The sequence below is a fragment of the Parasteatoda tepidariorum genome, chromosome 5, assembly GCF_043381705.1.
Source record: "Parasteatoda tepidariorum isolate YZ-2023 chromosome 5, CAS_Ptep_4.0, whole genome shotgun sequence".
Lineage (NCBI taxonomy): Eukaryota > Metazoa > Arthropoda > Arachnida > Araneae > Theridiidae > Parasteatoda > Parasteatoda tepidariorum.
In genome coordinates this window covers 38,762,003-38,789,929 of record NC_092208.1, presented here as the reverse complement: position 1 = coordinate 38,789,929, position 27,927 = coordinate 38,762,003, and the positions used below count along the sequence as shown (strand labels likewise).

The window sequence follows — 27,927 nt, the reverse complement described above, 5'->3', positions numbered from 1 at the left end:
TTTGGAGAGGAAAAAAACACCATTAAAGTATGTAACAACAGCAGTGTAAAAAGCTGAATGAAAAATATCGAAACTAATTTGATTACCTGATGCAACAGGAAAATGTTTTTAATAATCTTCATCAAACAGGTTTTGGTTGCACCTTAGTCAATAGTAATTTGCCAGATTTTGATTATATTCAAGATTTTTCCCTTGACTAAATATTAATTTGCTGCTCCTAATGTGCATATTTTTTTACTTTATTTTTTGACAAAGATTCTAAATACATATATAAAAAGCAGCCGTAACGGAAAACACTGCATTTCTGTTGAAAAGGGAACAAAACTGTTCCAACATCTAAATTTTCTTCATTTTTTAAAAAAAAAAAAAAAATTAGTTATCAATTTTTATTTATTTTCTTATTTTCTGAAACCTGATAAGGCATAAAATATTTCATAATTGTTCTCTGAAATTCCTAACATTGAGAGGATTAATTTTTTATAAAAATGAATTTGCTTAATGATGGATTGATATTGATAAATTTTTAACTTTAATACATCACACATATTTCAGCTTTTACAAAGTGTTTGTATTGTAATTAATAATAATAAAACAAAAATTAACAAAAGAAATTTTTTATTGTTCTTCAGTGTAAAGTAAAACATTCAAATTCAACCAGAAAATTTCTAAAAAAAAACATTTAGTTTTCCTTATTAATTTCAGCAAACATAATATCTCTACCTGAGAAAGCAATTTAAAAAGTGATAAGGCTTGTAAAAAAATTACCAACAGCTGATCATAAACCCCATTCCGATAATTCTTTCATAAATTTTTGTGAAAAATAAATTTTAACAAAATGAAATGGTTATTTTTTCGAGAATTCTTCTTCAAGGTCATGCAAAAATTGAACCAAAGTTCTTGTAGGACGACCTGAAAAAAATAATACAGTTAAACTTAGTGAGCATTTGTTGATTTTATAAAGTGTCAGAATCAATAAACTTATATCTCCACTCATTCACACAAATACTTTTTATTAATTATAGATAAATATGTGCATAGCCCACAAGTTAATAGCTTTAGTCTAAAAATGAAAAAAAAAAAACATGATGTATGAACTTATTACAAAGCATGCTTGCAAATAATTTTTCGGTTAACAAAATTGAAATAACTAATGCACATCGAAAAAAAGTTATTCCTAGATTATAACAAGTTTATTAAAATTCTCCACAAGTTCATTAAAATTCTCCACAAGTTTATTAAAATTCTCATACTAAAAAAGTGATTTACATTAATTATAGTTTTTTCAAAAAAAAAAAAAAAAAAATACAGTTATCAAATTCCACATATGGGCGATGCATATTTATAAACCACAAAATATAAAACAAAATGGAATAACTTGATCTAAAATCACACATTATACTTAAATATGCTAATTAATTAGTGAAAAAAACTAATTTAAAAATTATACACAAACATATAATTAAATAAACTGGCACCCACACCAGTTTTTCTGAAATAATTTACAAATATATGGCATATATGGATATTTATCATTAACACTAAAGAGATTGAAAATTGTAGTATACCTAAAAATGCAGAAATGGCAAATGTGACCCTTCATAGATTTGAGTGTGGGTCAAAAATATGTAAAATTTAAGAATGAGACAAAAATAATTCATTAAAGTTATAGTAAAGTAGAAATTTGAGCTGCGGTGGCTCAGTGGTTAAGGCACTGAGCTGTCATTCTGAAGAGCTGGGGTTCAATCCCCAGTGGCAGCTTTATATCCACCCAGCTTCAGATTGATGGGTACCAGCTGGTCTGGGAAATAAAGGCGGCCTATGCGCAACGTCGTCATGAAATTGTGGATACTGCTGTTGGTCACGAAATTGTGAAGGCTTATCCTCCATGACCCTCTAGGCCCACAACGGGCTGTTGTGGGAATGCTTTTTTTAAGAGTAGAAATTTATTAAATAGAATAATAAAGTAGAAATTTGTTATTTATATAGTAAAAATTTAGTAAAGATGTAATAGAACATTAGAATACCACGGGATTTTTTCTTTCGTATTTGGATAACAAAAACGTCTGATTAAGTAAACAGGGTTCTTGCTCAATTATTTCAAAAAAAATTAGGACTTTTTTAGGACTAAGAAAAAAAAAATTAGCACTTGATGTAAAGTAAAAATAACATACTTAATCTATACNATGTAATAGAACATTAGAATTCCAAGGGATTTTTTCTTCCCTATTTGGATAACAAAAACGTCTGATTAAGTGAAATATAATGGCTTTTTCAACCATACTAAAACTTTTGTTTAGATAATTCAGTTTCTACTCTTTATAAATTATAATTACAGATTATAAAAATACTCCTACTAAAAATATTAATGAAATACTCCTTTCCAATTAATGCAAGTTAAAATTTATGATACCAACATATGTTATCATTTTCAAAAAAAAATCAACACCCCATACTTGTTTTGATACATATTTACTGCAATAGGATCATGTTTACCATGTACAATTTTCTTGAACAATAATTTGATTCCCTTCTTAAGTTCTAGAGGTATTAGAAAATACGAAGAAAGTAAAATTAATATTAAGGGGTTTAATCTCCAGACAAAACTATAGGGTATGTATTTTGCTGATTGGTTGCTACCTCCAACTCATATTTTGAAGTTTCAAAGATCCAAATCTGTCGGGAATAAAGGTATGACAATTTAGAAAAATTACATCTTCATGTCTGAGTGTGCAACTTAAAACATCACTTGCAGTAATTTATTGTTATGTCTTTGAACAATTAAGAGTATGTGAAAATCTCAGCATTAGATCAAAAGTTATACAGGGTGTTTCCCCTTTTTTTGTGCATTATACATTCACATATAAAACATACGAACCAACAAGTACAACAGATAGCTTAAAAGAAGATTAAGTTTATAAAATAGAATGAAGTAAAAATGATTAGAGAAAAAAAAATTACCCGACATTCCACTTGTTAGATAAGGCACAACTGACATACTTTCCATGACACCAGCAATATCTAAATGCATCCATCTCATTCCGGGTTCAACAAACTCCTAAAACAATAAAAAGCATTATTTAAGTTATAATAATTGCATAGGAGAAAGAAAAAAACTATTCCAAATGACTTTATTTCCAAATTACTTTTAAAAATGCTGCAGCAGTGCATGACCCTGCTTTTGTTTTAGGATTGCCAATGTTGTTCAGATCAGCTAAATCACTTGAAGTTACAGATTCTGTGTAAAGCTTAAATAATGGCATCCTCCAAACTCTATCGCCTGTTACGTGTCCTGCCTAGAAATAAAAAGTAAAAGAATAGTTCAATCAAATGCTAATACAGAAAATTGGAAATCCTACAAGCTTTAATTCAGATTTTAGAAATATAATAATTTTAATAAAATTGAAAATTATTTTAATAGAACTTAAGAAATTTTTTTAAAACAATTTAAAGAAAATTTTAACAATCAGAGAAGAGAAGAAAATTTAGCATAAAACTTTTACTTAAGATTTTACTGATAACTCAACATACAATGAATCTAATTGTATATGTAGTGTAAAAAACACTTACAGTTATAGCCTTGATTCAATTTAAGAAAAGTTTTAACAACAAGATTTTGTTCAATGATAAAAATTTCTGTTATTTCGAACATAACTTAGATTTAACACGGAATTTTTTTCTTAAACTCACTGTACGTTATTATTCAGGAATATACACAAGTTAGAAAATATCTTAATAATCACTCTTTTTAATTATACTTAGTAACTGAAATAGAAACAAAACTTATTTTTATAGCAATATTAAATTTATTATTAATAATTAAATTTTATAGTTTCCTTAATATTTTAAAAGTTTTGTTACTCTCTATAACAAAACTTCAATAAATTTAATAATTTTAAAACCACACTATCAGTTAGAAAATACAACAAAATGATTGCCTTGAATTAATTTACCAACTAATTAGTTAGCCAAAATAAAAATAAGAGTTTGATACCAGAGTCTAAAATAGTAACTGAAAATAAAAGATAATTCACAAGTTGAAAATGTGTCAGAAAATATTGATCTCTTTGGTTTCAAAAGCTTTCCCCAACTTTGCAGTTAGAACTAAACTTTGTAATAATTACAAAAATTAGCATTTCCAGTGAATTATAATGTTTTCTCTTTTGACATGAAAATTTACATTAGCATAACATAATATAAAAAATTATAATAAATTCCTAAAAAATATTTTTGAAAACTTCATAATTTTTTCTTTCAATTTGTGGTAGACTAGAAACTATTTGTTCACATTAGAAACATTTTACAACACTGTTTTATTATACACATTTCATTCATATAATTTTTTTTAATGAAGGACCAAAATTTTTTTATTTTCAAAGAGATTCTTAAACATGTTGCCATTGTTTAAACAAAGTTTTAAGGAACGTTACCTTGTGGAGTGCTTCCCACAAGTTATTGTCATTGCTAAATACACCAGTAGCACCAGCTCCTAAGGCGATTTGCATGGCTCCTAAAAAAAACAAAATTTTGTATAGTTTTGCAGAAATTTAAGAAAGTTTTTGGAAATAAAATTTATAAGAGAAGACAAAATCAAATTAAGTGATTCAAAAATTTATTACTTAGAATTTGCTATTTGCAATAATATTGTACATAAAATTAATACAAAAATTTTATTTTTTATTACATTTTATGTATGAAATGTAATAACATGTATTAGATTTACATATTGTATGTAACACATATATTATATGTAACAACATATTCTACTGCATGTAACATATATTATCTTTCCATTTCTCTCAAGGTGAAGTTATAATTGCAGCTGTCAAACTTATGATGCAGAAAAGAATTTTCAATTTAACAGCATTTTAAAAATAAGCTGTTTCAGTATCTACAAAAACTGTATTCAAATCAAATATTCACAGAAAATTTCAGTTAAGATAAAACTTTTTCTGAAGACAAATAATTAAGAAAGGTAAAAATGAAATTGCAATTTTATAGCAAGATCAACAAAAACTACTTTTTTAAACACGCATTTATTTGAGAACTTTAGTGTTTATGTTATGAAGATGAATCTTACCAAATATGCTGTTCATAAAATTCATATTAACTCCTTAACTTGTGCGCTCCAGTTAATTTGAGCGCTCAACAGGCCAAACTGTGCACACTCGAGATAATTCGAGCAGCATTGTATTTTATGCTGCTATAATTTTTCACACTCGAATATAATCGAGAATTGAAAATAACAATGTGAAAGCTAAGAAGAAAAAAAAACGTTTTATTGATATTTATCATTTACATAGGATTGTAAGCTATAACACTTATTTATTCAAGAATAAAATATAGCCCTTCAATGAGTAAATGATGTTAAAAATAGTTGCTTAACTGTATAAGGAATTATATAAGGAGAGAGAAAATTTCTTGACAATGTCTGAAGTTCTTTACAGACAATTAATATCTAAATGAACTTCCTTTTAATGAAAATTACAATACAATGAAAATAACGCAATAAAATTTTAAGCCAAAATTGTTTTAGTATAAATATATTAAAATTCCATTTTATCCAGACCTGTTAAAGTTGCAATATCAACAACAGCAGCAGGTTTAAATTGTTGAGCATAAATTAGGCCATCAGCCAGAACAAGCCTACCTTCAGCATCTGTGTTGTCAACCTAAAAATCATACTTTTATAAGTCAAATTATTTTAATGGAAAAATATTTAGAGCAACACATTTATAATTTATTTATTTATTACTACAATAATTTTATAATTGATGTTTGTTAAAGTTTTGTTCCGGAAAAATTGGAACTATTCTATTTAATTCGTGCACCACAAGAATTGTCCATATATATTTATTCAAATAATGAATCAACAAAATTCACATCAGTAATTAAATAATTTAAAAAATCTTTTTTTTAAAAGATAATCAGAATACACTATGTACATAAAAAATGTTCTACATATTTAAATAATAAAAATTATTCTAGATATGTTTTTTACAAAATTTTAGAAGAGTAAATTAATATTGTATAAGGCAAAACACTTATTTATCTTTAAAGATCAATAAAAATTTTCTTATTAACATTCTGATTGGCTTTTTAAACCTTCTTTGATAGTAAGAACTTGTTAAGATTCAACATAAAAAATTAATAATTTTTAAAAAAATTAATTTTAAAAATCTTTTTACGTAAAAACAAGTAATAAATTTGATTTTCTGTCTAAGTACATCATGATCTGTAAAACAACGTAAAATAAAGTAGAAAGGGGAAAAAAAGATTTTGAAAAAATTTAAGCACAAATATTCTACATAGAACCTAAATCAATATATAAATATAGTGAAACCTCTTGGGAGCAGCAAGCAGCCACTCTCTGTTTCACAATATAATGGTCAATAATGGAGGTTGGTCGTGTTTTTTGTTTGTCTTTGTGCTTGCATTTAATTTTTATTATTAAAAGATGAGAAGCAGTTTGTTTGTTAGAGATACTTAGTTATTTTTTTAAAAAATCTTTTTTCTTTAACTTTCAACTCTAAAATCATTGTCTTTAGTGCACTTTGACTGCAAGATGAGGGTGTAGATATCTATCAGAGATCGTCAAAAAGAGCTCTCAAAATGAGAGCCTCACACAAATATTTTAAATACATTTTAATCAACTTCTTTGTTAATATTTTTTGCTTAAATATTTTCTTGTGTTGTGTTTTATCTTTTTTGAATTTGGAGTAGAGGTTTGACCGGTCATTGGAGAGATTTTAATGGTCTCTCCTACAGATTTTCTTCAACACAACTCAAAGGAAAAAATTACGTGCCTCTGAAAAATGGTCGTAAATAGAGGTTGCTAACATAGATGTGGTTTTTACGGGGAGTTTCACTGTGTATATATATATTACACAAACACACATATAAACCAACTGTCAATGCTGGATATAACGACTAAACAAAACTGAACATCATAACATGAGGTCACTATATTATAAAGATACTAAACTAAAGGAAATATTTACTTATTATTCATAAATATTGGACTTATTTTGAGAAAAACATGGTATACATTAAAAAGAATTATGAAACTGACAAAATGACTTTTCAAATAACATCTTTTAATATTATAATGTCTATACAGCAAAAGAAATAGTGATTTCAATAATTTCCTTTGTTGTTCCTTAATTGGCCATTGACTCACTTACAATAAAAAATTTATAGCTTTCATAGAGCAAAAATGAGTAATCACCTTTTTATTATGATTTTCTAGGAACTACAAAAAATAATAAAATTTAGGTCGCTATATCAGAATAAAGTTTCAGTTCAGACATTCTAATGGGTGTTAAAATAACATTGTGGCTAAGGAACAGCAAACGCGGTATCACGTATGGGTTAATATAATATATGGGTGTTGCGATAATGGGGGTATAAATAAATAATAAATCATCACAATAAATAATAAATCATTTATCATGTCAATAAACGCTACGAAGAATAAACTGAAAATAACTTTAATAAAACACTAAATTTTATTTTCTATTAAGAGTCCAAAAAAGAAGAAACTGCTGAACAGAAGAAACTGAATGCACTTTATAATAAAATATAGCTCCATAAATTACGGGATTTTATTTTTGAAATAATTACTATTCCTCTTGTTTGCCTTATTAGTTAATTATTATTTTATTTGCAACTCTAGCTGATAAATGTATGAACCTTAATATTAATTCATATATTTGCATTGTTAAAGATTATTATATTAAAAATAAGTTAGAAAATTTTTATTTTTGCTTACCTGTATTGTTTTACCATTCATAGTTCGAACTACATCTCCCGGTTTTGTTGCATGACCACTTGGGAGGTTTTCACACAGTGGTAAGAAACCTTTAAAATATTTTATATTTCAGAATTGTATAAAAAATTTACATACAAATTCAGAATTAATAAAAATGACAATACATTTAAACAAAAACATATAACAAATGAATGATATTTCTCATACAGCACAACTGATTTATGTTATTAGTTTTATGCAGATTCCAAAAACATGAGAAAGTTACAGATGTAACTATGAGTATTGAATTAATATAACAATCTTCTTCAGAATGCAAAATGTCCACTTGCCAGCTCACAATTGATCAAACGTTTAAGATTGATAAGTAAATTTAATCTTTTAAAATGTTGAGTTTCAAATTAAACTATATACACTTAGGTTATCTTGCCTCAATGAAGCAGAGAATCGAATTGTTTTTAAATCAGCTGACAACATTTTTCTTCTATTTATGGCGAAAAATTTTGATCACCCACATTTTACATATGAAATCATTGTCTATGAAAACAATAAAAACATAATTAAACTGATTTTGTTTTAATTTAATATTCTTACAACAAATGTTTTGATTTTTAAGTTTCTACATTATCATATGATTTTGCTCACTAAATATTCCTTTATTCTATAATAACATGTGTGAAGAAAAAAGAATCGAAAAACTTTAGTTTGGCTGGTAAATTAACTGATTTTTTGACAAAATGGTAATACAGTTTGGAGATTGTCTACATAATTCTTTTGAATAAAATCACTACCAATTCCATTATGCATTAAAAAATAACTGCCAAAAGTTTTTAGGGTTTTACCGAAATAAACCATCTGAAATAATGATATGAAAAATATTGATACTTTACAAAGAAAAAAAGCATCTGAAGGGAAGTACATGGATGCAAGTCATACATAATAAATCAATATTTTATAATTAGGATGCTAAATTTGGATTTATGACAAAAGTCATAATAGATTTGAATTTTAACAAATCTAATTTTAATCTTAATTACATTAAAACTTTTCACACATGGTTTATTACTAATTACTTTACTAACATCAATATTAAGCATTAGTTACAAATTCAAAGATATTTTTGCAAAAGTACTTGTTTTGGTACAAATCATTGCAATTTGAAACTTGTTTTTTATTTATAAAAATCGAAAAAAAAAATGAAAATGACAATTTTTAAAGATTCTTTATTCTTCTGTAAATACTCAATGTCTTTGAAATTTTTAAAATAACGTCTTCAATAAACACAAACAAAGCTTGAATTCGATAAGATCTGTTTATTTAAATAAAAGTTCGTGTACCAACTATAATTTTTCTATTTTGTCAATCATTTGTCAAGCAAAATAAAGCTGAATTGTGAAAAACTTACTTCCTTTCAAAAGATGTAAAATGCCGAGTATTTTAAATAACTGAACATAAAATGTGAATATTAAACTAAAGAAAATATTTTATTTTGCAAATTGTGTAGGTTATGACAAAAGTATGTATAATAATGAGAAAAATGATGACTGATAGGACTGTTTCAAGAGAGGGAAAAATTAAAGATATATATATATTTTTTTAAATTTGCATTCTAAGGTTAAAATTTAAACAACTTATGTTATTAATTTTCATTACAAATTTTTATTAAAATTATGTTATCAACAGCTATTATGTTATCAATGACAATTATGTTATCAACTGAAAAAATTTATAAACATTCAAATTTATTAAAATCCCAAGAACAACAACTACAAATAGTGTTTCATTTTATTATAATCAATGTTAAAATCAAATAAATTTAATCAGATTTGAAAATTACCTTTCACATTAATTTTAAGACCTAAAGCACTTGCAGCTAATATAGTTCCAGCAACACATGCCGCTCCACCCATATCAGCTCTCATCTTGTCCATATTAGGAGATGGTTTTATTGAAATTCCACCACTATAAAGAGAATACAAAATGCATTATTAATAGTTTTCACTAAAAATAAGACATTTTTCTTTAAGTGTGCTTTAAATTTGACAAATAACTATATAATGAATTAAGAAATTTACAAAATTCATATTTTTCAGAGATATATTTCAACAAAAATGTGTATGTGAGACATTCAAGTTGTTAAAACATTGTAAATGCAAATAAAATAAAATTAGTTTATGTAGTGAATAAAAGGATTGTGACTGACACTTAAAAAAAATTAATAAATAAATAAAACAAAAAATTTTAAAAAAAAACAACAACACTAAAAAAAATTATTAAAAATTAAAGTTAGCAAACAGCTACCATTTAATTATTTGGTGTTTACATTGAATTTTAAACTATCATTGGCAAGCGTTCGACACATAACATGTATACCTTCCAACTGTTACGGATTTTTCGAAAGATTGTATTTTTACTATAATTATTGATAGTCAGATTTATACATTGAAACTTAATTAACAACTGTCGCATTTAAATAATAGTGAGCTTAATTTAAATGAAAATTCTAATTAAAATATCAATTTAAATTTTCTTTCACCACCACTAAGTAAAAGTTTTTTTAAGAACATATAAGTTGGCAGGAAATGCATTTTTACTGATATCGATTAATTTTAAATATATTCTATCGTTAGATAATATATTGGTGGTAATTTATTATTTTTTCTATCAGACTTGTGTTTTGCTTAAGCCTAGAGTATGCATACTGACATATTAGCAGCAGTAAGAGATAACTGAAAATGTACAATTTATGGCTGACACTTATAAATTATCAGATAAATTATTAGATTAATCTGTTGTGTTTAATTTAGGTTGAAAAAAGTAATAAGTGACAAAATAAGCAAGTAAGTTTACTCTACTTAAAGAGGTATACTTTTATAAGATTGTGCTTTCATGTAAGATGTTTTGAAGCTACAAACCTGCAACATAGTTACATGAAACAAGGCTTCAAAGAGACTCCATGTGACAAAAAAAGTTCTACTATAAATTTTAAATGAGCTACTTATTTCATGCTTATTGTCTTTAAATGTGTGCATAATCACAAGTCCTGATAGTAATAAAAAATGTGCGACTATTTTCAAGAAAAATGGCACACTAAAATAAGGTAGTTTTTCATGATTGCAAAGAGAACATAGTAGTATGAAAGGATATAAACTAGTTCAAAATTTCCATGATTCTAAAAATTTGCACTTATAAAACACGAAAAATAAAAATAAAAAATTTCAACCTATAACTGACCTGTCAAATGTTATTCCTTTGCCCACAAAAGCAATGTTCTTCTCAACACCAGGAAGTCCTTCGTAATGAAGTTCTACAAATTTTGGCTCTTCATTTGAACCTCGTGTTACACTTAAGAATGATCCCATTTTCATAGATTCTATCCAAGGTCGATCCCTGTTTTTTTAAAAATTATTTTAGCATTAATAATTTTTAATTCTCCTAAAAAACTTTTTTGAAAAAGCTTTATTACATTTTTAAAAAAATTCAAAAATTACACTGACTAGTTACAATACTATGCAAAGATATAATTGATTATTATTCAGAAGTCAAGCTAAAAAAAATATATATAAAACCAGGGGTCTGTACAGGCCGAATTTACTACCGTTTAGCGGCACCTTCACAAATTCAACTTTAGGAAAAATGGTAGTTTCACAAATTCAACTTTAGGGAAAACGGTAGTTTCACAAAATACTTTTTCTTAAAATTTTATTTTTGTATCGCTTAAGAAACGATAAATCCATATTTTTGTGTTGATTTTTTAATATAATTTTTAATTTTTCTCAAATTATGTCTAAATTTTCACAAAATAGGTACCTCTCAGAAAAACCTAGACAGACCCCTGAAAACTGGTAAATGCCATCATTACTATTTTATTCTTAACATTTACTTTACATAGAAGTTTAATAGCAGTTTCATAATTTTTTAAAAAATGGCTAATTCATAAAAATGTGATAAAATACAAAAGAAATAAATAAATGTCAGGAAAAACACAGATTAAGTTATACGAAAGATAAATGAATAAAATAATAAATGAGAAGCTGCTTTAAAATATAAATTAAATTCTGTTAATACTAATATTTGCAATGTGTAAAACTGTATGTTAGAACTTTGTCTTCATAGAATCATATCCACTATCAAAGAATTTTTAAAAAAATTTCTCATTCCTGTTGAGTTTTTTAAACCATTTCAGCAATAAACAATTCAGCTCTACAGTAAAAAGTCTTTTCTTTCATTGTAAAATCATTAAATAAGTTTGTTTTGATGGTAATCGAGAGTCTACCTGAAATCAAATGTGTGTCAAAATTGTATCATCTGAAAAGAGTCAATATAAACCCTCTCTCATATATTGGTATTTAAAATGAGTAATCTTTCAAAATAAATTAAATATATTTCTATTTTAGGAGCAAAGAATCTCAGCTAAGTCAAGTTTGTTATTTTTACAAAAACTTACCAATTCAAACACATACAATAAGAAAATTTAATCTTTATATATTTTATTTTATAGTTTAAATGAAATACAATTCGAAAAAATTAAATATTGATGCATTATAAATAAAGGAGATAGATATGAATAATTCAGTATCATTTTACCCCTTTCAGAACTTATTTTAATATGTTAAATACAGTTAATTTTAAATTTTCTGTCACCACATTTTCATTAAAATAAAGTTTTTATTTTTTTACTTTCACTATTTGTTAGTGCATCCTTATTCAAGAGCAAATTTATTCTATCCAGAGAGAACAATATGAAATATTTTTAACTTGAAAAAATATCGGAGATTTAACAATTTTGTTTTCCTGTTTTATAATTTTAGAAATTTTCATATTTGGATTCTTCAGCAGTCAACTTATATATCCAATATACCACAAATTTGTCAGGGTAGCCACAAAAAAAAAGGAACAAAATAGTTGCTTATAATAGCCTAAAGCATGAAAATAGTCGCCAAAATTATGAAAATAGTTGCCTAATTAAGAACAAAATTTTTCAATAATATGACTAAAATTTTATTAGATGACTTCATTGTAATATATCATGATCCATTTAGTCAAGTTGACGGCCAATATGATAATTTTTAAATAAACCTTAGTGTTCTAGCACTAGCAATTTTTATACAAAAAAATTTGTATATTTGCAGAACATTAAATATTTTTAAATGCTAGAATTAATACAGAATAATAATTTTTTGTTAAAAAAAAACATATTCTTTCTATGAATTTTTTCTTTTATCAATAATTGATTTAGCAAACATATATATATATATTTATTGAAAAAGTGATTACTAAAATTCGAAATTCACACATCACAGTATCGTATAAAAAATTGGGTTCTTCAAAATCATGCAGAGTTTCGTAGCAATAACTGTTGAAAAGGTGATTGAAAAACAAAATAGATTCACAATGGAATCTGTGCAAATTGAGTGCATTAAAAAGTGATGACTCAAATTTGCAATATTTTTTTTATTTTTCAGAAAGAAAAAAATTCATTATGTTCAGAAGCTACCGCGGGCCGCAGGTTGTCAACCCAATTTATGCTAAAAAAAACATTGCTAAGAGCACAGAAAAGTCTCCTTTTCCAGAAAATAGTTGCTTTTATAGCCTTTTCAGGCAAAAAAAGTAGCCATAGTTGCTTCAGGTCGAAAATAGTTGCAAATAGTCGCATTTTAGTCACCTGTGGCAACCCTGTTTGTCATCTCTTAATAAAATACAAGGAGTCGACTTATATCACAGGGATATAAGATAATTTATAAAGTAATCAAAAAAGTTGAAAAGAAAAAATTTAAATATATACCTTACAATGATATTCACATTTGTACCCTTAAACCTTTCTTGGACAGTAGAAGCAAAAATAGAAGGAGTCATAAAATTGGCAGGTGTCTGCATTAATGTTCGAGCAAAATTTTGACACTCAGCTAATAGTCTTCCATTTTCATATTTTTGTAATGTATCAGGACAGATGCTATAAAAGAATGTCGAAACTTTCTTTAAAAATAATTCTTAGTATTACAAGATAAGAAGTTTTAAATATAAAAAAAAACACCCTTTAGCTTTAATTTGCAAACAAAATTCAATAAAAAGCACATTAGGAGAACAACAGGTATTGATATGTGTGTTGGTGTAATTTTGTATATTATATATTAGAGAATCATTTATAAAAAAGTAACATTTTCCATAATTTATTTTAAACTCACACCAAATTTTTAAGGTTTTCACCATAGTTATGCTATGTGTAAAATTATTTTATTAAATATTCTTTAATGCTACAAGATGTTTTAGCTTTTTAGCACAGCAAAGTTTAACAGATTATTTTCGACAGGCAACAGATTAGCATCTGCAAACATGGGTGCTGCATTTTAAGTAAAAAGATATACTTGAACTATGTTTAAAAATTGGTGGTTGCTAAAAAACAGTGGACATTAATAAGCAAATAATTTTACATTTTTAGTAATTTGCAATATTTTTGAATTGCATTCAATATAAATAATGTTTAACATTTTGAAACAGGCTTTATTTATTTAATTTTAAACGGTGAGGCACCAACACTCAAAAACCTGCAAATTTCTTTAGCATGTTATCCAGAACAGAACATCCAAAAAAGATCTGTAGAGTTTACATTTTAAAACACAGTATTTTACTAAAAGCTAAGCATTGTTTTTGTTTTTTACACTTTGATGGTGATACAAAATTAATAAACATCATTGTTGATGGATTAAACCTGTATGGTTTCCTGCTATACAAACTGTTTAATTATGTTATTCAATGCAGGAAAGAAAAGTCTGTATTAAGCATATTTTTTCAGGAAATCTACAGTAAAATAGGGAAATTAATCATGCTCAAGTCGGTTATTTTTCAAAAATGTGGAATAACTGAAAATTTTAAAGATATGTAATAAGAAATAATCCTTTTGATTTGCATAAAAGCAAAATTTATATATTTCTAAGGTAAGAATAATCTTTAGTAAAAATACATCTTGTACTTAATAACTCTAAGAGTTTGTTACAAAGTTATTTTGCCTAAACTAAAGCAAGTTCAACAAATATATATTTGTGACTGTTCGTTAAAAACATAAGTTGATTGACAAAATGTAGAACTTGAACGCACAAGAGTCAGCCTGTTTAGCCTATAAATATGTCCTAAAGATTTTTAAACACATGTATAGAATTTTTTACCCAAAACATTTTTCAATCAGAAAGTAAATTATTAATAATTATGTACTAATTAATATATACTTTATAATATGTTCTAACAGATCTATAATATGTTATCAATATGTTCTAACAAATACACAATTAGCACATACTAAGAGAGATGAAAACTTATATAAATGAAACAAAGAAAATTTAGAAATTAAACTTAATGAGTAGTAAGGAAAAATACTTACTTAGGATATTTATATATATGCAAATTACTCTTGTGTTTATTAGCAGCTTTTGCCTTCAGCTCATCATAGCTGTAAAGAGCTAACCCAGCAGCCTCTGAAACACCTATGCAAGAAGTTAGAAAAAAATTTTATATTATATTTAAAAAAAAAGCAGAAATAATATAACTATATGTTAAAACTAGCTAACACATTTCGTACAGCAAGATAAAATTAAGGAGATCGGTGCAAATACAAGATAAGTCAAGATTCACTAATTGATGGTGCAAAAAGACAGACAACAGATTTATGTAGTTTTCCCTCAAACTATTTACTACATCAGAAAAAACTGAATTAAGAAATTAGACAAAAAGAAGTTGATTTTCAGTTTATTTGGAATTTACGAAATTTTATGCCATTATGAAATAAGTCTTTTACAGTGTCTCCAAAGAATCCTGCATTGTTATTTTCCATTACTATGGCCCCGAGTCTGGAATAGGTGATTTGCGTGCCCGCTGTTTTTAATTACATTAAAAACATTTAAAGCATAAATCATCTCCTTGTAATTATAAATATGTAACAATGTTACTTACTGTAGGAACCCAAAGAAGCTTTTGTTTTGATGATTTATATAAAGGTCCATGATCATGAGTGCCATTTTTTTTCTTCACACTTGTGGAAACCGATATATTGAAGAATGTATTAACAAAAATTTTACGAATTTTGGGACTTTATTGACATTTTTGTACGATGCCCCTCAATAACAGTCTATTTTATAGTTCAAAAGTATGGTAACATATTTAATTGAAAGTGTCAAACTAAGATTAATTCTAAGATGGAATTTTATTTTAATTGCTTGCTCAAAATGATTTTTTTGTATTTTAAGTATTTTTCTTTCAAATACATAACACAAAATCCTTTTTCGTTACTTTGCTTAAACTAAAACAAAATATGTTTCTAAAAAATTTAAAAACATCCTTAATTTATTAAATCTAATCCCAGTGCAGAATTTACAAATTTAACAATCATAAATGTCAATACCTTTCTGACAACACTGAGAAAATATTTGGGATATCAATTAATAATATAATTATAAAACATTTCTTTCAAGAATTTATTTTAAAGCAAATAATAGATTTAGAATAACTAAATAGGCAATGAATAAAATAATTAAGGTTAAGAAAGATAAATAATTAACAGCAACATACTCTGAGGAATGCCACACGAATCTAAATATATATCATCGAAATTGGAACATTTATCAAGAGCAACCACTCCACCTGAAAACAAAATTCATATGTTTTTAATAGTCATCAGAGTATATTTAAAAAATATACATTTTATATAGAAGTCAATTATTCATAGTTTTAGTGAAAATCATGCATTTATAAGCTCTTGCAAAGAAATTCTACTAAAATAACTTTATTAACTAAACAAATCAGTGTTATATGTATCCATATTATTTGCTAGCAAGTAATTTATTAAATAAATAAGAGTAATATTTAAAGAAGAAAACGGCAAAAAGATAAAAATAAAATGAATAGGAGAAACTTATATTGTATTGAAACACTTGTTACTTAGGTTAGAAGCTAACGACAAGACAAGCAAAAATACACATGCAAAAAACTAAGACAAAAAAATCCTAAATTTCAACAACAAAAAAAAACCATGGAGTTTAATCAATTTCAAACAGTTATAAAAATGAACAAGTTTAAAGCTCATAAGAAAAAAAGATTGCAATATGACAATTTTAAAGCAGAAAAAATGTATAATAATATTACTCATAAAATAAGTACACAAAAATACAAATCTGTGGAAAAGTCTTAGTCTCACAATAGCAATCAGACAACTTATATTAAGTAAAATATACAGTCGAATTTATAGTAGTCAGAAAGTCTACAGAAGTTATTGCTCCTCAAAGGATTCGAATCATTATATAAATACTAGTGATGAACCACATATTTTTTTTAAAAAAAGTCAATAAATAATTAAGTAAATAACAATTTACCAGAAATTGCACAGCGAACATTTTCAGCTTTTTGGTCTACTTCTTCTAAAGGATCATCTTTTACATCTTTACTACCCAAATCAACAACAGATACACAATCATATTCAAAAGCATTACTTTTCAGCTAAAAAAATAATAATAATAAGTACAGAACACTACAATTTGAATTTTTGAAGAGGGAGATATATGTCTATTAGAACGGGAAAGGAATGGTTTAATGATTATAAGGAGTGAAATGATTATATATAAACAAACTGAAAGAAAAACTATCTGCATTTGAGTGCTTAATTTTTTTTAAAAAAGTAAGTTAAAAATAAGTTTTTACGTAATTAAAAAAGTGACCAAAGTGATTTATCTCAAATAAAAATACCTTAATTTAAAAAAAAAAAATTATTTTACAAATCTGTTACACAAAAACTATGATTTATGACGAATTGTTAGTACTCCTGTCAAATACTTTGTCTTTGAAACTACAATGTTGAGAAAAATTTAATATTCAGATTAAAACTGTATGGTTAAAGATTGATTTTGAATTAATGAAGTGATTTGTCTCATACAAAGATACAAAAGTTATTCAATGCCAATATGTGAAATAAATACAACTCAAATGCTAAGAATATGATTTCATTCTGAAGATGGATTTGGATATAAACTATTTATCTTATAAAATTAAAAGTTCTAAGATAAACTTTTAAGCGATAGTTAAAAACTTAGATGCTCTAACTATGAAGAAAAAAGATAATAGCTTTGAAGAATAGAATTCCCTCATATACTTTTTTAACAAATACTAAGAGAAAGAGAAAATATCTTTAAACAATGTGAATCAATAAACATGATGTCCAAAAATATATATAATATATTTTTCTTAAATTTTACAAAAGTTATGAATCTTAACTTTAGTTCTTAAATTTTACATAAGTAAAAGTAAATAATAAGTATTTATTTAAATAAAAGACAATGGTTATTTTAAAGTCAAAAATCAACCTTTCAATAAGTCATATCTTTTTTTTATCTGTTCCATCATATTCTAGTATATTGTGAATTAACTGTCTTTAAATGATGATTGCAATTTTTAAATTGAACACTTTAACAATTTATATTTAAGTAGCAAAAATATTAATTGAACTGATTTCTTTTTTAATGTCATAGTAATGAAATTGTATATTTTTAACTCAAACTGATTGATTTACAATTTGAATGAAATAAAAAAATGAAATTTTGTGTATCAAAAAACTTTAAAATTCAAACTTTAAAATAATCAATATACAGCTTTTACCTCAAATTAGATTACTTATTATTAGAAAATATGGAAAGAATTGAATTTAATACTAATTGAATGTATTTAATTAAATCTCTGGGTTAATTAGAACAGTATTTTTTATCTTCTTTTCCTCATAACAAATTCTCCTTTAAGAGCTACTAAAGATAATTTTTATTAATTACAAATTCCAAGATCACTATGTAATCTAACTAATGCTCAAAATAAAATAGAACAAAATTAAACTAGCAAAGAAAGTATACATCAATTAATAAAATTTCATACCTTAATATAAAGTTGCATTTAAAACAAAAATTAAGAAATTAGACGAAAAAGATGTCGATTTTCAGTTTATTTGGAATTTACAGAAATTAATGCCATTATGAAATAAGACTTTTACAGTGCTTCATAAGAATCCTGCATTGTTATTTACCATTATCATCACCCTAAGCCAGGAATAGGTGATTTGAGTGACTGCTGTTTTTAATTACATTAAAAACATAAATCATCACCTAGTAATTATAAACATGTAACAACGTTACTTACTGTAGGAACCCAAAGAAGCTTTTGTTTGGATGATTTATAAAAAGGTCCAGTTCTGAAATATAGAAAGCATTGATATCATTATCTCAAACAATATACCATCTATATAATGAGAAACATGAAGTAGAAACATTATTTGACATTACATTATTATCACAATCTTCTTTTTTTTCAAATTTACTTTAACAGAAAAAGCCTTTAACTTGGAAGCATTACTACTGACAGTGGTTAAGAGGGATAAGAGCCTTTTCATACAAAAAATTTGTATAAAAAATTAGCTCAAAATATTTGTATTAAAATGTCTTTCTTATTAAATGGATATTCTGTTAAAAGTTTAATGATGTAACAAGCTCATATTCTCATAAACGACAATTAGTAGGAAGAACATATTTTGCTTTTAGAATGAGATGCCAAACAGCCAATAAAAAAATTCAACTGAATTTTCTTCATTTAATACATTTCATATTCAAAGTAATTTCAAACTTTTATAAAAAGTGAAGAATAAAAATGATAAAAGTCACCAAAGTCAAGCATTACAGGCAGCAGTCAGTGAGCGAGGGAGTGACCACTTTGATCAGCCTGCCGACATAGGCAAAGCTTGAGAGGGAGCACTGTTGTTTTTTTAGAAAACCGCTTATTTAAAGTTTTATGCATATATGCATAGTTATATTTTATATGTATGTATATTTATATATGCATAAAACTTAAATGAACAGTTTTCTACAAACAAAAAGTGTGCCCCATTACACTATGCCTGCTAAGGGACTGCGTGTGTGCAGTACATGTTCATGTTGGAAGTTAGCAGCAGCGGGGGACAAAGTGAGGTAGCAGTCTCCTCTTCAGCTGAGAATAAAAATTGCGATGATTTGTCTTAGGATCATCCTCAGCGATGTTACCCCAGACCAACACCAATAGCTGATTGCGCAGCTCTAGTGGGACATAAATAATGTACTACTACTAATAATAATAATAAGTATTTTATAATTTACCTCAACTAAATTCTTTCAGTACGCTTAAAGTATTATATTATACTCACAATTTTAACAGATCAGATAATTTTCCATCACTTTTTTCATCCACATCTTTAAAGGCATTAGTCACACCAGAGACCACCCTGTAAGGTTTAGTTTCATCTGAATTCTTTTCAGTATAAACACCTAGTACAAGACCTTTCATCTGAAAAAAATTTTCTTAGTAAATTATCAAACATTCTTTATTTATTATATATTTAAAAATAAATTAAATAAATAAAATTACATTAGTTTAAAAGTTAAAGCTTATGATATAAACACACAAAAATCAAAGCTGTCATTGTAACAAATATATTTCAGATTTTAATATATACATACAATACTTCAAATCTTATCTGGCAGAAGGAGAAAAAAAAAGAGATAAGCTATATTATCTATAATTATTTATTTAAACTTTAACCTGACAGATAAGAAGCATAGAACTTGATAAGTTTTAGAAAAAGAACAATTAAAGATAAAAAAAGGTTATAATTTAAAATTGCAATGCAGAAAAATTTTACAATACTGAAGATATCACAAAAAAAATTTGACATTATCTAATCAAATATTTGTCGTATCAATAAGAAAAATGAAATTAAATATCATGGTAAGTTACATACTACGTAAAAAGGTAAGGAAATACAAAATAAAAAAAATAATAGACTTACTTTTATGAACCAAATTGAAAAAAATGCTTAACATAATAATAGATTTTGCAACACCAAGCAACCAAATTATGAATTTACACATGCATAACTATAAGAGCATGAATTGATTTTATAACCAATTAACAGGTAGATTTTGATTCACACTGTCGAGCTATCAATTAAGAGGATTTTTCTCTTGCATGTATTATATACTTCATTTTGTAAACCAATAAACGCAATATAAAAAGAGGTTATTTACTGCTTTATTTTATAATTTATCATAATTATTTACTAAAACAATTAAATTTTATTTCATTTTCAAACAAGCTCCTTCTCATCACATTAAAGTTTATGACATAAAATTTTTTTATAATTTATTCAATGCCTTAATTAAATTATCATTGCATAATTATTAATCAATTCTAAACATTTAATGCATTAAGTATAACTTTTGATTTTATATATTTTACATATATGTAAAGAAGAAAAAAAATCTTTAATCCTACTGGAGTTTTATCATGTTCCGAAGATTATATTCAGCACACATATAATTAAAACTTAATGTTTTAAAAATATATAATACACTATTATTATTTGATAAATAAACTATTATTTAATAATATACAGTATTTAAATCTAAAGTTATTTTTAAATGATAAACAGCCAACTATTTTAGAGCATCAGAGATTCTGTAGACAATCAACACAAGTACAAGGTTTAATAGCTAAACAAGAAAAAGTTAATTTAAATTTTTTAATTTAGCTTATGTGCCTAAATTTTAGAGGGGGGAACTAATATTGCAATTAATTGCAAATTTAATTGTCAACAATTGGTAATTATGTGATAATCTGAATAACACAAAATGGAAAATTTAAAAATAAATGTTTATTATTATTAACAAGCTAAAATAATAAGAAATGTTAATCAACAAAGTCACAAGATTTATAATTTACAATTCATGCAGACAACATGACACTTACTAATAGTACACATAATACATTGAATAAGAAAACATAAATAAAAATAAAATTAGCTTGCAAGTAAATAAACTGTTCAGGTAATACTAATAAATAACAAATATGTGTCACCACTATTTTAATTTGGATTATTATTAAAAGCCAAGTAACGATCAGTTGATTTGCGAATTCAAAAGCATCTTTCTCTTAATGTTACTCCATCACTTGAAGTTACTTATGGAAATTTGGGCCTTTTGTTTACAACTTCTTTAGGTGGTTGCATGATGATTCACCAAGGGGCAGAATTTCCACAATGTTCGCCATAAGCAGGCAATTGGGATGTATTTTCAAATATGGTTAGGTGTGAATCTCTCTCTTTGAAATTAAGCAAAAGTACTTCACTTATCAATCAACAACTTTGAGCAGATGGACTATTGAAGTTATGGAATGTTGGAATTCTTTCAGCTTTGCTTCCTTCCTGTGCGATTTAAAACTGGAATTCTCATGCCAAAGTAGATAAATGCTGAGAAACGAGCTTTGTATTTTCATGACGGTTAGAATGCCGATAGATACACGGTAGACATGATGAATAGTACTCGTGAATGGAGCTTTTAATGAAAACCCAGAGTTGCAGAACTTCATTGAACTCTGAGATCACATGGACTGCTAGCTCCTTCTGATAAACGAACTGTTCCGCCCTGTATGTGCCCATAGTAATGAGAGTGCAGCTGTACATTTAGGTCAATTTGTAGTCCTTGTTTCTACTAATACATTGTGGATATTGAACTAAATTGTTTTTACAAGCTCCTGTTTCTCATTCATGCATAATGTGTCACTGGCATACAAGACAAAATTACTAATGCATTATGTTCTCATTTAACAAACTTTTTCATTTTCTTTACCTTGTATTTTTCTTTACAAGAATCAAAGACAGTAAAGTTTAAGTAACTATAGTCTTTTTTACAAAACTAAAGTAGGAAACTTTTATTAAATGACAAAAATTTAATTTTTAATTTTTATCCAGCGACAAATGCATATATGATCTTAAAGTCATATTAATTACAAAAAATGAACATATAAAACTATCAGAATGAACAAAAACCATATTAAAATTTTAATGGGAGTGCCATGAAAAATTGTTTTGTAACACAAGAATGTCACATAAAAAAATCCTTCTTTGTTACAGTGAAAGCACAAAATAATACCTTCCTATTATCAAATTCTTCAGGTTCAGTCTTAATGCCAACTGACAAGGCAGTATAATAAATATTTTCTGTATCATAAAGATGACAAGATTTCTGATGAACCTCTGAAGTATCGTGTTTTTTAACCTAAAAAAGATATTGATTCTTTAAAAAAGTTCAAAATTTATAAACAAAGTATCTTATTTAATTACTGTAATTCTATAAAATATTATATAAATGACTAAGTAAAATCTAATTTATAATTATATAAATAAATGTTAAAATATAATCAAATTTTATTAATACTAAATTAACAAATTACATACTTAACATATACACTACAAAAACACTTATTGATTCACGATTGCAAATATCATAGTAATCTTAACCAAATACTGTTAAGTATGAATACTGAAACTGATCACGTGCAAATCCAATTCGAGTGAATTCTTGGCTAAAAATCTGCGCAAAACAGGCAAATCATGTTTCTTTTTTTTAAATAAATGTTATTTTTCTAAAATCATTAAAATTGTATAATTAAATATCAACCTTATTAATTACAAACTTTAAATTATCCAATATAATATTATCTTGTTCACTTTCATTTTTGAGCCTATCCATGGTAACTAACAAATCAAACACACTTCAGTACTGCAGTAAGAACGCAACATAAAAGATCCCTCTATTTATGCTTCTAACTCTATTTTGCAATCTGACAATCTTATTATGAAAATATTTAAAATCATTCTTGAAAGATTTCGTTTTGTGTTTTGTTCTACATTTTCTGCTTGATATTTTTATTCTTTTTGCTTGATATTTCATATATACTTTTTACTAAATGTGTTCTATTTTCATTTTAATTTTTTTTAGTGCTCCTCGCACGATTGTATTGATATATATTTTGCTTTGACTACATTGATATAATATTAGAAAGCACCCCTTTTTGTGTTTATAATCGTGTGAGCTGATGAAGAGATAGCTTTTCATTATTTTGTTTTACAGCTTTTAGATAATTTTTTTAAAAATAATTCTTTCTTTTTCTTTTCTTCTCATTTATCTTTATTTTACATGTTTTCTTGATATTTATAATGTACATATATATATCTATATAAAATTAATTAATTTCAGAAAATCTTTAAAAATAAGAAAGCATAAAAATAAAAAAAAAATACTCACAGCTTCAAGCTTGAAGGTTTGACATCCTTTAACAAAACTTGTGCTGATTGCTTTCTCGTTTAGTCGACAAATAGTACAAATCAAGTTTCCATCTTCCTCTTGTAGCCATTTATATTGTTGTTGCCACTTCAAAAATGTCTCTGTGTTGAATTTTCTAACTTTTTTTCGTGTTGAGTCAAGAGAGTCATCATTAGTAGAAGATTCCTCTTTTATAGAAAGTAACTCAACAGGATATACATCAGGAGTAATAATTAAATTACTATCATCAGTGTTTGCAACAATTATTTCTTTGCAGAGTTTTTTTCTTTTGTTACTGGTAACATTGGAATCATAAAAGTTTTCAGACATACTATTTAAACAACTTTGAAAAGTAAAATTTGATGATTAAACCTAATATATATGATGAAAAAAATACATAAAATAACACTCAAAATATTTATGACGAGTTATAATTGCTTTAAACATAAAATATGATAACTAGTACAATACAAGATGAAACTACACATTCACAAAAAATATAAATAAATAAATTTAATAGAGAAAATAATAAACAGCTAAAAAAAGGAAATAAACAATTAAACATTTAACAATATGAAATGGATCATTCTCTATAAATAGGCTATTTTCATGTAGTAACAAGAACAAGAAAAATTGTGTCAGAATTTTCAATTTTTTTATTTCATTAAATATATGGGAGAAGTTATTAAACAAGAAAAACATAGAAGTCATCCTTAATGTTTAAAAAAAAAAAAAACATAGGTTTTTAAAATGAGGGAATCACAACATTGTGCAATAATAGTTTTAGATATTAACATGTTTAAAATAATAATTTTAATGAATATATTTTTAAGTATATGTCATTTCTTAACTGCTTAAAAAATAACAAAGAGAAATAAAAATAACAAAATTGTCATTTTCACATAGTGAGGGAATGAGAAAATGTTTGCTTTCAAATAAATACCAATAAATAATATATATTCTTAAACTATCCCACAAGAGGAAACGAGAATACTAAAAATACATTTTTAGAAAATAAATTAACTTTATAAATTACAAAAGTGCCATTCGCTCACAATGAGGGAGTCATAAGTGAAGGAATGTGCTAATAAGCATTAATCACATTTGAAGTTTAGAATTCTTTCTCATAAATAAAATTAAAATAATATTATATATTCTTTAACTATCACAACTGGAATTAACTAAAACACTTATTAATACATTTTTGGAAAATAAATTAACTTCAAGAATTTAAATGAGGGAATGAGAATGTCATCTTAACACTTATCGAATTTGCTTATTCAATTTCTTTTCACACACTAATGAACTTCTCTCAAATTAATTAAATATGTTTTGCAGTTTTATCAGAACAAGTTCTTAAAACATGTTATCTGTTTCTACCCAATGCCATCCATCAGAAACAGTCAGAATCCCTATGAGTGAGTGAATGATATTAATTATAAGTATGATATTAATTATATATTATAAATAGGACCTACTCTTCAGAAACATTGTCTCATAATAAAAATGCAGATAAAAAGGAAAGTCAATAAAAAAGCACAAGTGAAACAAAAAAAAAAGGGTTTTTAGCTCTGAAATGTAGCTTTAATGATGACTTACTGTACCTACAGGAAAAAAGTGACAATAAAAGAATTAAGACTATAAGAAACACCTGGCACCATAGCTAAAACAGAAAAACGGTAAAAACGAAATAAACAAAAAAGTTCTCAATTCTAAACAAAATGGGTTGAAATACTGAGGAAATAGACTTGCCTGGATACAATAAAAAAGAATCAGCAGTACAAAAATTATCATTCAGTATAAGGTAATCAAGTTACAAGTTTCACTTTACCATTTGTCTTTCAGTACATAAATTATCAAGTTCTAGAGTTTAACAAATATGTGTAAAAATTATTTCAAATAATGTATAGTAAAAAATGAGATTTTAGAATATTCTTTATTAAATTTGTCCTAATTCCTCCTGAAAAAAATTTGGTAAAATATATTGCCTTATATTCGGTAGAACATTCCGCAAAACGGCCGAACATTCATAACATCCCTAGTTTAGAATATTCTACAATTTTGGTAAAAGAATTCTTTCCATTTATTGCATTTTAATAAAAATGTAAACCAACAAACGGTCTAAATTCTAGCAATTAATCCAAACCTGAAACTATTCATTAATTTTTTTATCAAGCTAAATTTTTTGATAGAGTAAAATTGATTCCGCATGTTTATATTAAATATTAGCCTGCCTATTTTGGCTATTTATTAGTCGTGTGATGTGATGTTTTTATAAGATAAATACAAATTCGAACAACTCTCAAGATAGCTTTAATCAAACATATTTATCTCTAAACAACTTCTAATTTTTTAAAAAAAATCAGACATTATGTATGCATATACTTTTTCTAAATACATAAATCGTGAAGTACAAATTTTTTTTCATAACATATAGCGAGGTATAAATTATAATAAAATAAACAATTGTGATTGCCTTGGTGCGCAAAATAAAATAGTTATTTTATTCAGATTTTACCTTATAATTCAACGTAGAGTAAACTCTGTGTAATATATTTAAGTGCAAGCAAGAACTTTTAGACACTCCTAATGTTAAGATAGACGTCAACAGTACATGAGCCATATAAATAAAATAAAAAAAAAACCGGAATTTAGGATAGCGTAATCATCCGGTACTGATGATCGCTTAAGGCAAGATTGTTACTTCTACTTACTTCAAGATGCAACACGATACTTAAAACGTCTCTATGGATGCTTAAGAACAAAGAAACTTCTAAAATTATCTTCTAAAACAAACAAATGTTCAATGAAAAAAATATTACTTGAAAATCGTGATAATCATATCAAAATTACTGAAAACATTTTAATTTTAGTAACAGGTGTGATCACATGAGCGAATCGCCTGCAATGAAAATGATCCCAAAAAGCACTAAATTCACGAAACGCACGAACAACTCACCAATCTGGTTCTCACTCACCTCGCCAAATTCGCAAGCAATTTTTTGTAAGTTAAGTAGTGAGAATGGCCCTGTTAGATTTAGGGACAATAAAGGGACATTCTCACTTGATTTATTTGACGCACTTGCAATTATTGTCAAAGGAGAATAATTATTTGATTGTTGAAAAATACTTTTCGGGAAAAAACCTTCCAGTCAGGTACTCCGTTTTCTTTTCTGCGGTGATACGTGAGGGTTACTTTATTTACGTCACACTAGAGCTGCACTATGGGCTATCGACGATGGTCTGGATAACAACTCCGAGAATGATCCGAGTCCTGCAGTGAACTAGTCGTTAAGACACGGTTCCCAACAGATCACCGAAGTCAAGCATCACTTGCTGCGGTCATTGTGCGGGTGGGTGACCACTTGGATCAATCTGCGTAGGGACCGAGGGTGTGCGGTATTTGTCCTCGTTAAACTGTGCTACCGTAAAGTGCTCGACTTCGCTTGCAGGTCATTGGGCTACCGAAGCAGGGGTGCCATCCCCTCTGCTGAGGATCAAAATTGTGATGGCATGTCTTCGGATCATNGTGAGAAATTCTCGCCAATTTTTTTTCGTAATGAAAACACTGAGAAATAACAAGACAACTGTTTATTTTAAAAGGGCAAAGTTTAACAAGTAAAGTATATGTATTGCAATGAGAAATAATACTTTCTGGTATTTGTAGGTGGTAAGATTTGTGAGTGAGAGAATGTGATTTCATAAAAATATTTATTTCAAACAATGCTTCAAACTTATGAGATAATGTAGTGACAAATAACTTATTAATTTTTCTGTAAAAAAAACTGAAATATTCTTCATTTACGAGATTTTGGCCTATTTGCAGAGAGTTATCAGAACAGAGAAAAACTGAACCATTTTTTTACCATTTGCCTTTCAGAACATAAATTAACAAGTTTTAGAGTTTAACAAATATGTGAAAAAATTATTTCAAATAATGAATAGTAAAAAATGCAATTTTAGATTATTCTTTATTAAGTTTGTCCAAATTCCGCCTGAAAAAAACTTGGT

The 27,927-nt window shown here is 26.2% G+C and overlaps 1 protein-coding gene across 6 annotated transcripts; it reads right to left on the bottom strand.

Moving 5' to 3' along the window:
* Nucleotides 1-598: 598 nt before the first annotated feature.
* On the bottom strand, nucleotides 599-26,900 carry LOC107440469 (cytosol aminopeptidase). Of its 6 annotated transcripts, none has more exons than XM_071181317.1 (17): nucleotides 26,631-26,844; nucleotides 23,899-24,288; nucleotides 22,744-22,869; nucleotides 19,962-20,101; nucleotides 18,929-18,980; nucleotides 17,125-17,248; nucleotides 16,325-16,396; nucleotides 15,141-15,243; nucleotides 13,551-13,718; nucleotides 11,000-11,155; nucleotides 9,603-9,727; nucleotides 7,769-7,857; nucleotides 5,567-5,669; nucleotides 4,428-4,507; nucleotides 3,144-3,293; nucleotides 2,959-3,055; nucleotides 599-909 (listed from the first exon to the last, which is right to left on the bottom strand). In XM_071181317.1, exons 2-17 carry the CDS (start codon nucleotides 24,244-24,246, stop codon nucleotides 845-847), a joined length of 1,998 nt encoding a protein of 665 aa, XP_071037418.1. In that variant the 5' UTR covers nucleotides 24,247-24,288; nucleotides 26,631-26,844; the 3' UTR covers nucleotides 599-844. The 6 variants fall into 6 exon arrangements, with proteins under 6 accessions (XP_071037418.1, XP_071037417.1, XP_015908875.1 ...); XM_071181316.1 differs by lacking the exon at nucleotides 26,631-26,844 and adding an exon at nucleotides 26,435-26,623; XM_016053389.4 differs by lacking the exon at nucleotides 26,631-26,844 and adding an exon at nucleotides 26,435-26,596 and having other exon boundaries at nucleotides 23,899-24,259.
* Between the last annotated feature and the right edge of the window lie 1,027 nt (nucleotides 26,901-27,927).

Coding starts and splice junctions, on each gene's coding strand:
- LOC107440469 (XM_071181317.1), bottom strand. CDS start 24,246: ATGTCTGAAAACTTTTATGATTCCAATGTTACCAGTAACAAAAGAAAA. Junction 20,102..22,743: donor AAGAATTTGATAATAGGAAG/GTATTATTTTGT, acceptor AATTTTTTTCAG/ATGAAAGGTCTTGTACTAGG. Junction 910..2,958: donor TCTAACAAGTGGAATGTCGG/GTAATTTTTTTT, acceptor TATTTTTTTCAG/GTCGTCCTACAAGAACTTTG.